A 12,461-nucleotide genomic window follows, 5' to 3' on the forward strand; every position below is an offset into this window, starting at 1 on the left:
GGATCAACTACTTCCTGTAAAATATAAAAAAAAGTCTGGCCGCTAATCGAATTTCTACCCTAATTCAAAAAAAAGAGAATAAATATATAAACAAAAAACTATGAATTAATCGAAATTAAAACAAGGCTACATTTTACTTAGACCCGTGAGACCGATCTATGGTTTTGTGCCCCGAGTTCTGGTTTTCAACAAGCTCATTAGCAACCTCCATCTCTTAAACTGAAAAACATGACTAAGTCAACAGACAAGAATAAATTAACATCGACAAATAACTTAGCATCAACTGATTCTGTTAATGAACTGAACTGATATTAAACAAAAAAATTTGTCTGCTAAGATATCTTAAAAACGAGAAAAATAACAGTTGGCTATCAGCCTGAAGCTCCGTTCCCTCCCCCCCCCCCGTCCCTAAAGTCCTGCTGATTAATGTTGGAATTCAAGGGCCGATACTATACCAACGGTTTTCATTGTGGTGTCTATGTTATGGGTAGTGAATCTTGACTATCCCTCCTCAGGCAGCAGAGGAAATCTGCCAACACACCTCAAAGAGCAACACTATCCAGCTTCACGTTAAGCGTGATGGTCGCTAGCATCCATTGGATTATTGAACATGTTGGTTTATCAGTAGACTAGTAACCGCCACCGTAAAAACTGATAACTGAAAGAGTTAGCCTCGTATTGATCTCCTTTGTGATGATGACTAACGCAGGTCAATGAACAGAATTTTTAAAAACGGCCAACCATTCCAAAATTGCATAATTCACTTCATGCTTCGAAGCGTGCTCGCTTCACCACTTCACAGGCAACATTGATTGTTTTTGTAGTTTAAGCCTCCCAACAAGTGACGCCTGTGACCAAACCAAAGATGACTTCTATCATATGCTATAGACTTATGTTACTACGATTCACCAACATAATATTGTGACAGTGAATGGAGACTTCAATGCTAAATTAGGGATGATGCCTCGTACCCTCCTTGGTACGTCCGTGTCCGTGTTTACCGTGTTTACGTCCGTGTCCGTGTTTCGTCCGTGTTTACCATACTTGGTAAACACGGACTGAAAAATTCAAGATAATCACATATACTTAATTTATATCCACACGACTTATGAACTTATTGCCCAAGCTACATGATTTCCATATAAACAGATGAACAGAGTATACTTGCACGTTACATTCAACATGCACGTTGGTGTAACAAGAAACAAAATCAATAATATTATATCTTTCACCGGAGGGGGGGGATGCCTGGCCCTCCTACCCCATATTCTTGTGATGCATATTTCTATTGTGAATAGGGGATTCGCTACTGTACAATTTCGTCATATTTCAAATTTGTCATACTGAATTGCAACAACTAAATGGTTTATGTTATGAATCTTAGGCCCACATGACATGATATCAAGTAGGTAAAAGTTAAACAGCTTAAAACAATAGAAAGAAACAAAATTGGATGAAAATATTATTCCATATGTTGAAGAAAAAAATAGCCTACAAGCATAGTTGGTATATCTATTACGCCTAATATGTCTTTCTTGATGGAAAACCAAAATATAAACAGATAAATGTGCATAGAAAGAAAAAAGAAGAAGCAAATACCCGGCAAATATAGTCTAGTTGGAATATTTAAATTAAAATCGGAATATCTTTCAAAATGGGAAAGCAAAATAAAAAAGAAATCTGATGAAAAAACAGAATTATGAAAAAGAAGCAAATGGACTTAATATATTTAAAGTTTGTTTTTGGACTCTTTCTCAGCAGGAACTTAAAATATAATATGACAAACAAAATATAAAAGAGAAGAAAAAAAGAAAATAAAAAAGAAACACAGAGCATGCAAATACAATTGGTACATTCAAGATTCACATCCAGAATATCTTTCTTAATGGGAAAGTAAAATACAACAAGATAATTACAAAAAAAAAAAAAATGAATAACCTACAAATAAAGACAGTATAATTAATAAAACTTACATCTAGAAAACCTTTCACAACAGGAAATAAAAATACTGAATAAACTATAGTTGAAGAAAATAAAACAAAAAACACCCAAACAAAACTTAAATAGCACAAAATTAAAATTAGGGCTACTATTTACAGCCGTTCTGGCTTTCTTAAAATATACTCTTTCTTTCTATACTTAGAATCGAAATCGAAAGCCTACTTTAAAAACCCAGAAGCACAAAGTTTTTTATTCTATTGCAGATATAAAGCCTTTCAGTTTTTAGGTGTTTTCTAATTCCTTTTGTATAATTTTAAAACTAGCATTTAGGAGAAGATAGTTTTGTGGACCCACTAACTTAGTTATCTTATTTGTATTGTCACTGCCTTAATTTTTCCTCATTTTGCATTTTTTTTTTAAACCTACTATTAAATAAAATACAAGTGATCTAAGAGCTTAAGCATTAGGGACACAACTTACTGCTACCAGTTGGCCTTTCTATGGGTGAAGAAGGTGGGCCAGGAGACAGTGGCAGGGAGGCATCCATATCAGCAGCCATTTTTTTCTGTCGCTGCTGCCTCTGTTTGTGCTGCTGGGCCAGTTCTTCAAACATCTGTGAACTTTTACTTTTCAACTTTGCCAAAACCTTTTCCTGCATTGCCTCATATTCATCACGACTTGGATATATTTTCGAAATTAGCATGTCAAAGTTGGGATCAGGTCGAAGTGACCTTTTAGAAACTAATTTCTTTCGACAAGTAGGACATTCTTTATTACCAGATCGAAGTGCAGTCACTATACATTCTGAACAGAACCTGTGAAGACACTCTTTAGTTGTCATAGTATTTTTAAGCATGTCTAGACAGATAGGACACATTAATTCACTGTGCAGACTTCTTGGAGATACTGCTATTTCTGTGCTGTCATTTATTGATTCTTGTGGAGTTCTGTGAAGCTCGTATAAGGACAAGTCCCATGATTTGGTTAGACTCTGATCCCAAGACATGATTTATCTCTGAAAAAAAAAACAAAAAAAAACGATTCATTATTCAGTTTTTAGATTCAAAACTAAAAAACCCATCAAAAATTAGATTTTATACAATTTTGTTACGTTTTTACAAGTTCATAATGAGGTTCAAAAAATTTAAGTTCAAAAAATTCATAATGAGGAAGGAGGGGTATGACCCCCCCCCCCAAATGCTTAAAAGCCAAAACTATTATTAGTATGTTAATTATGAATAACCTATTATATAAATATAAATTTATATTTATATTTTATATAAATATAAAATAATTATTGGATTGTTCAGCATTAAAGGTAACAAATTCTCAGTGACTTTGTTATTTAAATGAACATCTTTTTTAAGCGCAAAACGATTTTAATCAGCCAATATTAAATCAGTAATAACCTAAAATAAGTCAATCTACTTATAATTTTCAAAAAACATGAAAATGTGTGAAGTATTACAGTGACAGTATTACAAAACCCTGTGAAGTATTACAGCAACAGTGACCCATAGGTCAAAGTTTCAAACAGATTGGACAGACAATAGTCCTCTAAAGAAGCAAGAAAAGCCCTAATTGCTAATCTATGCCAATTCTAATTGAGGTACAACAGACCATTCTCATGGAAGCAGTTGACAAGAATGCAACCTACCCTCACAAAGGTGTGTGTTTATTTGTTTGTTTTTCCTCGGGGGTGATCGTATCGGCCCAGTGGCCCTAGAATATCGGGAGAGGGCTCATTTGAACGGAACTTAAAAGTTCTAGTGCCCTTATTCAGTGACCAAAAAAATTGGACATTAGTCCTCTAAAGAAACAAGAAAAGCCCTAATTGCTAATCTATGCCAATTTTAATTGAGGTACAACAGACCATTCTCATTGAAGCCGTTGACAAGAATACAACCTACCCTCACAAAGGTCCAATTGAGCACTCCTCTCTAATACCATAGTATTGCCTTCCCTGGCCAAGCATGTTGAAAAATCAAGAAAAGCCCTAATTGCTAATCTATGCCAATTTTAATTGAGGTACAACAGACCATTCTCATTGAAGCCGTTGACAAGAATACAACCTACCCTCACAAAGGTCCAATTGAGCACTCCTCTCTAATACCATAGTATTGCCTTCCCTGGCCAAGCATGTTGAAAAATCAGACAGCAAATAATACCCAGGCACAGGAAGGTCATTTGTCATCATAACAACTCTCATTGGATTCATAAGATCATAGATAATTGTAATAGGCGGGATTTTAGGCAATTTGCCTAAGCTAGGACATTAATCCATATTTGAACCAATCTAGGCAATAAGTCCTTCAATGAGAATATCATATTTTTGACTGGGATCTTTTCTATTTGTTTTGAAATTGCATGAACAATTTATCTGAGTCACTACTGTTTTCATCCTTCAATTTCACAGGCACATATAATATGACTGATAGCATACCAATAGCATGAAGTTAGCATACCGAGCAATTTGGCTGATGAAAAAAATTGCATCCTTCCCCAGAGGTTCGATTAAGTGCATAAAAGAAGATGCTACAATGAAACTAGATCTTGATAATTACGCCCTCCATCAGAGATTGGATCAGGTGCAGACCATAAAAATACAAAACCATAAGCCTGGCTTTTATTTTTTACCAAATTCGGCTCGGAAATGCAATTTCGTTCTGGTAACATTCAGTGGCGTAATTTCGTCAAAAACCTGGGGGAGAGGGGGGAGTTGGAGCCAATTTTCCCAAATCAAGTGAAAATGACAGAAAAAACTGAAAAATGAGTCATATATTACCATAAAGGTAAAGATATACTAAAAAAAACTGACCTGTTTTTCTGTATACTTGAATTATGCGAGCTTATCTTAATTTTGACAAGATTTTTTGCAGAAACTAAATTTCAGCTGGGGGGGGAGCAAACTTGGATCTGGAGGGGTAGTTGCCCCCCCCCCTGCCCCATAGCAAATTACACCCTTGGTATCACTGCTGATGATGGGAACCTAGGAGCCCAACTTCCTCAGCTGCACAGGCCAAGTCAATCCAACACAAATCAATGTTACTTCCAAATAAGTTTGGTTGAAGTCTGATCACGCCTTCTACCATATGCCCTGGTGACAATATTTTTGGGGTCCTACCCTTTACCTACCACACAAAAGGTCAAGTAGAGTCTTGCTCCATAAAAGACAAAACTAGGGCATTAGATCTGGATCCCTAGAAAGAATCGTTGAGGTCTGACCATCACTTTTAGGTACTATCCCCATGAATAGAACTTAGGCACCCCTTTAAAAATCCACATAGCCTAAGTTAGGCACAAACTCCCAACATGCTGAACTAGCAGTTTAGTTTCCCACAGACTTTCATTAGGATATGATAACCTCATGAGAATTACTTGAAAAATTTTCTGCTGACCTTTGAGTTGAACCCAAAATTCCCAGGTGACTAGCCAAGGCTACCAACAGCAAACTTAGCAATCTTTTTATAGCTTTTCAACAGTTAGTGGTAACAAACTGTAAGTAAGGAGCGATGCGGCTCAATAGTAACCGAAACTCTAAAAAACAGAATTTTGATATCAGTAGATATATCAAAAGAATCGGCTTATTATTCATTATAATACCCATCAGAGGCTACACGCCTGAGAGAATTTGTCTAGTTTTCGAAAAGGGGGAAACTCACCTTATGAGTCAAAGAATCTTAATGAAAATCAAACCATCAGCGTATCGGAGAACCCTAAATCCGAGGTTTCAAGCTCCTACCTGCAAAAATGTGGAATTTTGTATTTTTTTGCCAAAAGAAAGGTCGCGGATACGTGTTTTTTTTCCAGGGTAATCATATCGAATCAATGGTGCTAGAACGTCGGGAGAGGGCTTATTGGAACCGAAATTAAAAGTTCTAGTGCCCTTTTTGAGTGACCAAAAAAGATTAGAGGGCAACTAGCCCCCTGCCACGCCCCTTTTTCCAAAATCGCCCGATAAGAATTTTGAGATAGTCATTTTATTCAGCATAGTTGAAAGGTCTAATAACTATACCTTTTCAGCCCCATAACCTGATCCCCCACAGCCCCTGGGGAAAGGTCTAAGTTAAAAAATTTGCCCATTGTGCATGTATTATGTCTGTTATTGGAAAGTGTACATACATTTTTGTGCGCGGGGGGGGGGGTGAATTTTCCGTTGAGAATGAAGTTTCCACGGGGTGAACTCTTCAGGCGGAATTTTTAAAAAGATTCCGACTCAATTAAAAAAAAACACTCTAAAATTAAAAAAAAATTAAAAACTCTGCCGACTCAATTTTACGCGTGGAGATGTTAAATGTAACTGTCCGGGGTAAATTTTCCCCAGGACTGAATTGTCAAAAGAATCTTTCCATGGGGGAGGGGGTCTGTGGAGGTGGAGCCGGATTTATCAGCATTTTCTAAAAAACGATCAGAAATTAAATTTAAAAAAAAACAGTTTTTTCAACGGAAAGTAAGGAGCAACATTAAAACTTAAAACGAACATAAACTATTACGTATATGAGTGTGATTGCCACCTCCTCAACACCTTGCTCATTATGCTAAAGTTTGTATTTCGTCCAAATTCTTTAATAGCGACTCCTGAAACACAAGGGTCATTTAATTAGAACAATAAGAAGCTTTTTCAAAAGTTCTAAAAAGCCTTAGCGCGAAGATCAAGGTGTTGAGGAGGGAGCAACCCCCCCCCCTCATATAAGTAATAATTTCTGTTCGTTTTAAGTTTTAATGTTGGTCCTCACTTTCTGTTGAAAAACTTGTTTTTTTTAAATTTTACTTGTAGACTTTATAGTTCCATGCAAATCCCATCTATATCTTTATTCCCTTGTTACATAAAACATATCCTGTGTTGAAATTTTATTCTAAGTTATTTGACTCTTCTGACAACTTATCTTTGCAGACGTCAAGCTGACACAAATTTAGGTCTCTCCACACAATTCAAATTGGACACATCCTTCAAAAGTAGTACAGCTACAACAGTAACTATTGTTTCTGATCAAGCATGTGCACTACTTATATTATATAATTTTATGATGAGTATTTAGATACCCCTCTCCTACAAAGATGGGATAGCATCCAAGTCAAACAGTTTGCTCAATAGTAATCAATGCTCTACAAAACAGAATTTGATAGCAATAAATACATCAAACCGTTTGGTTTTTTATGCTGTTTCCAAATATATAAAGCTAATCAAGTTTAATCTAGAAAATTTGCCCAGTTTTCGAAGGGGGCAAAGACCCTCAAGAAGTGCAGAGATATCAATGAAAGTCACACCATCAGATTCAGCATATCAGATAACTCTATTGTAGAGGTTTCAAACTATACAAAAACGAAGAATTTTACTTTTTTTGCTAGAAGAAAGATCACAAATGCGTGTTTACTTATTATTTTTTTTTTAGGGGGAAATTGTATCAAATAAGTGATCCTAGAAGCTCGAGTCATTAAATTGGTATTCAAAAGTTCTAGTGCCATTTTTAAGTGACCAAAAAAATTGGAGGGTAACAAGCACCCCCCCCTCCTAGTATTTTCCAAAGACGCTCGATCAAAATTTTCAGATAGCCATTTGATTCAGCCTAGTTGAAAGGTCTAATGACTATACCTTTGGGAATGACATGACCCCCTCCCCCTAGTCCCTAAGAAAACGGCTGTATGTTATGCAATTTTCCCATTGATCACATGTAGTTTTCGTCATTCGCAAATATACAGAAATTTCTTGTGGGGGGAACATTCGAAGAATTTTTCACGGGGGGGGGGGGAGGTTCAGGGGTAATTTTCCAGGGGAAATTTTTGAGGGGGGATTCCTTAGCATAATTTGGAAACAGTCAAAATTAAATAAAAAACAAGTTTTTTTTAACTGAAACTAAAGAGCAACATTCATTTTAAAACAAACAGTAATTATTCCACATATGAGTGGGGCTACCCCTTCCTGAACCCTTGTTCTGTACGCTAAAGTTTAACTTTTTGTCACAACTTAAAAAAAAAGACTGCTCAAACACAAGGGCTGTTGAATGTTAATGAAATATATTTAAAAAGAGCTTTAAGACTTTAATGTAAAGAGCGAGGGTTGAGGTAGGGACAACTCCCCTGTTATACAGAGTGATTTCTGTTCATTTTAAGTTTTAATGTTGCTTCTTACTTTTAGTTGAAAAAAAAACAGGTTTTTTTTATTTAATCTCCCAAAGGCATACCTAGGACATTAACTTTTGTTTCCAACCAATTATTGTAAGAATGCTTCAACGAAACGAATTGAATGATCTCCCCACCCGCATGCATGACATCTTCCCACCCACATCCTGATTACAAGAATCAGGGAACTTTTCTCTTTCCCCTCCTCCCCAAAAGACATGTTACATCAGGCTTCCAAAGGGCACAACTAAGACATTAGTTCATACTCCAATAAGGCTTGGTTGAGATATGACCACCTTTTGGGGTAATGTTCTAGCAATATGAATTTAGGTACTTCCATTGATTCACAGTTCAAAGAGAGAACACCTAAGAGGATTATAGATTGAAATCCAGTTTGCTTTGAACCTGACAGATTGCCGAAGATTGTTCTTTTCGGCCAACCATCTAGGGCTAAACGGAAAGCAGGTCGCCTCCGTCTGGGGTGGGAGGACGTCATAAAGAAAGATTTAACGGAAATGGGAACTTCGTGGACGGGTATAAAAAGGGAGGTTTTGAATAGATTGGGGTGGAGGAGAAGCGTGCGTAGCTGTGTTGGCCTCAGGCGGCTTGGTGCTGCGGTGAGTTGTTAGTAGTAGTAGTAGTAATCTTCTATTTGCCAAGTGAACTTGTTTGACTGGTTTGCTGGTGTGCTGACTACAAGCTTATTGCCAATTGAAGTTAAATTACAGCTGCATTTTTTTGGAAAGTGGGGGGTTTAATATTGCCCCTCCCCCCTTGCATGTAAGTCTTCATCCACTGTTTTTCTAAGCTAGATTTTCTCCTGAGCAGCTATTATATCTAAATTATTCAACAATGGTGGTAACCCAATCATCGTTTGAAAAAGCAATTAGGGACTTGAAGGAACAACTGATTTCAATTTCTAATGATCAATTCTCGATCAAAGCGCACCAGGCTGGAGTGTCTTCCAAGCTCGATATGGTTATGTCCGACATACAGTCACTCAGGCAAAGCTTAGCAGATAAAGATGCTAAAATAGTAGAACTTCGATTTTCTATTGAAAGCCATCAAGCTGAGCATGTGCAACTCGAAAAAAGGCTGCTTGAACTAGAAGTTAAAGATCGTCAGCTGAATTTAATTATTCATGGCCTGCCAAAAGAGAAATCAGGCCAATCTCTCAGCGAAAATATTGAGACTTTATTCAAAGAGAAATTAGAAATTGAAAAAGATATTCCTCTTAAAAAAGTGTACCGCGTAAAGAGTGTTAGCCCCATTACAGTTAGAAACAACAAACAAGCTGGAGTATCACCTGTTCTTATTTCTTGTGTGAATAATTTGGACTTCCAAATACTATTGCAAGATGTAGGCAAACTTAAAGGAAGCGGTATGAGAATATGTACTGATCTGCCTCCTTCACTAAATGCCCTACGTAATGAGCTCTTGGCCAGGGCACGTGATCTTAAAGCTCAGCAAATATCCAAGTTCACGCGAGTGAAACAATCCGGTGCCAGACTATTACTGCAAACTAGAAACGATATTACTGGCCAATGGGTAACACATGACGAATGCTAATATTGGTTGTATATATCTCTATATAATGATTTGTCAGACTGATTATGTTTTTTTGATTCAGTATATAGTCTATGCTGCTTAGGAATGTGAAGATCGATAAGTAAAGTGTCCTACTTAAAAAGAAGTGTATTTATCTCGTTGTCTGTATTCTTCTTTATTTTATTTCCTTTCTTTTTGCTCTTTTCGTTCCTATATGCTTTCTTTTTTACCGTATTTTTTGCTTATTTCTAAACCCCTGTTCATTTATCTCTGAGCTCCTAAGCCTAAATTCATTAAAATTGGTTCAGTTTTCTTGCCGTATATCTTTTGTTGCAGAAATTCTACAAGAACGTACTACCGCACTGTCAGTATTTGAAACTTCAAAAAGGTTTGACTTTTTTCCACTGCGTCATCCCGGCCCGCCGCCAAGTGGAGAATACGGGTGAGTAATCATTTTCTAATTTTAATGGTGGTGGCTGTGGTGGAACTCGCGATAGGTTGAGTGAGTTGGAGGGGAGACCCTTGAATTTATCACAGGTTCTCTCATACATTGATAGAGAGGATGAAAATACTTATGATTATTTTATTAATAACTTACCCACGAAAAAATACCTTTCTCCTGGAATGATTATGAGTAAACCAACAAAGAAGTGTCTGAGAACAACTTTTTTAAATTGTTGTGGACTTATGAGTAGTTTAGAAAACATTTCATCATTGCTTCCTGACCATAAGATTGATGTTTTTGGTGAGGTGAAACATTTTTAAATGAGCAATCTTCTGAGCTAGCTCTTATAAATGGGTATAAGTTGTTATTTAAAAATAGAATAGGTAGACAGAGAGGAGGGTTGGCTTTTTTTGTAAATGATACTATACCTGTAAGAGAAGTGAATGATTATGATTATCTTTATGAAGAAATGTCATTTGAATTTTTTGCTATTGAGCTAGATCTAAGTCCTTCGAAAGTGTTATGTTGCGCCCTATATAGGCCGCCGAGTTCGGCTGTTAAACAATTTGTAGAAAAGTTCGATGAACTTAGCTCGCTGATGACCCAAAGAAAATGTAAGTTAATGATGTTGGGTGATTTTAACATTGATATTAATAATGTACATAGGGATGTAAATTCAATGCTTTCGAATAATGTTGCCGTTGACTTTGTAACGATTTGTATGTCCGCGGGTTTGATTCCAACATGCTGGATCCCGACGAGAAGCACGGAGTCCCAAATGAAAATGTAAAATGTTAATGTTTGGCTCGCTGATGACCCAAAGAAAATGTAAGTTAATGATGTTGGGTGATTTTAATATGGATATTAATAATGTACATAGGGATGTAAATTCAATGCTTTCGAATAATGTTGCCGTTGACTTTGTAACGATTTGTATGTCCGCGGGTTTGATTCCAACATGCTGGATCCCGACGAGAAGCACGGAGTCGTCAGCGTCATTAATTGACAATATTTTCAAAAAATCCGAGACACTGGGTTGTAACGTTATAGTTGATGATACTTCTGACCATTTTATGATCCTGTGCGACCTTCAAACGGGTCCCTCCCCTAAACCCTCTTCTCTGAGGTCAAGAAGACTAGAAGCTACTTCGATTGATAAACTGAAAAGTTTACTGAACCAAGTCGGCCGGTCTCCCAGCTTAGAATGTGACGACGTGGACAAAACTACTGAGTACTTCATCCACCAGTTCGAAATAGTACTTAATAAGGCATGTCCTTTATCAAGCCGGCAAGCTAGGCATTATATTACACCAAAGAAACTATGGATGACAGCTCCTGTTCTGTCCTCTATCTATACCAAAAATAACCTCTTCAGGAAACTCATGGAAGATCCTACACATGAAAATCAGGCCAAATTTCGGCAGTACAGAAATTGTCTGAAAAAGTTACTGCGACAAGCGAAGCAGTCGTACTATCTTCATGAATTTCAAAATGCTGAAGGGTCCCCAAAAAAGACTTGGTTGATTATTAATGAGCACCTTGGGAAAAAGAAAATGAAAAACCTTCCGGAAGAGATATTATCGCCAAAAGACAAGAAAATTGTTAAAGGAAAGCAAAATGTTGTTGAGTGTCCTAAATGAGCACTTCGCAAATATTGGTCACGTAACATCGCTTGAGGCACTAACTCGAAGTTTACCTGATTCAGCATATTCTACTTCCATGCCGCCTCCATCGGATTGCTCTCTTTTCCTAACGCCGGTGTCAGCTGAGGAATTACTGCAAGTTATATACCAACTGAAGAATGGGTCGTCGGAAGGTACGAATGGCTCGTTGACAAGCCTATTAAAACAGATAATGCCTGATGTTACAGAGTTTTTGGTTCATATCATCAACTTATGTTTTTCAAGTGGACGTTTCCCAACTTGCTTAAAGTCTGCACGTGTTTTAGCCCTGCATAAGGGTGATGACGTGAAAGATCCAACAAACTACAGGCCAATCTCGATCCTATCTTCATTCGCAAAAGTGATTGAACGATGTCTTTACAACCGCATAGTGAAGTTTTTTGATAAGAGTGGATGTTTTAATGACCTTTAGTTTGGGTTTAGGAAGGGTCATAGCTCTGAACATGCGATTCTGACACTCGCACAGTTTATACACAACACTTTGGATAAAAAAGAAATTCCAGTTACTACATTTATAGATATAAAAAAAGCGTTCGATACTATTTGTCATGCAACTTTGCTTCGTAAACTGAAAATTATGGTATACACGGACGTGCAAATTTTCTGATTGAATCATATTTAACTGGGCGCAGTCAGTTCGTGGATGGCGGAAATGCTACCTCTTTACTACTTGGTATCACTGGTCAAGTCGGCGTTCCTCAAGGGTCCATACTCGAACCTCTACT

The 12,461-nt window shown here is 37.0% G+C and overlaps 1 protein-coding gene across 1 annotated transcript in view; it reads right to left on the minus strand.

Moving 5' to 3' along the window:
- The window catches only part of Sce (E3 ubiquitin-protein ligase Sce), a 57,466-nt gene that overhangs the window by 14,318 nt on the left and 30,687 nt on the right, over nt 1-12,461 (minus strand). Inside the window, exon 3 of the mRNA XM_089086698.1 lies at nt 2,422-2,956. Within this exon, the coding sequence (XP_088942824.1) occupies nt 2,422-2,947 (526 nt within the window). The 5' untranslated portion in view covers nt 2,948-2,956. The remainder of the gene's footprint in view (nt 1-2,421; nt 2,957-12,461) is intronic.

This window comes from Artemia sp. Qi Xiang Cuo, chromosome 3 (assembly GCF_049724085.1).
Source record: "Artemia sp. Qi Xiang Cuo chromosome 3, ASM4972408v1, whole genome shotgun sequence".
NCBI lineage: Eukaryota > Metazoa > Arthropoda > Branchiopoda > Anostraca > Artemiidae > Artemia > Artemia sp. Qi Xiang Cuo.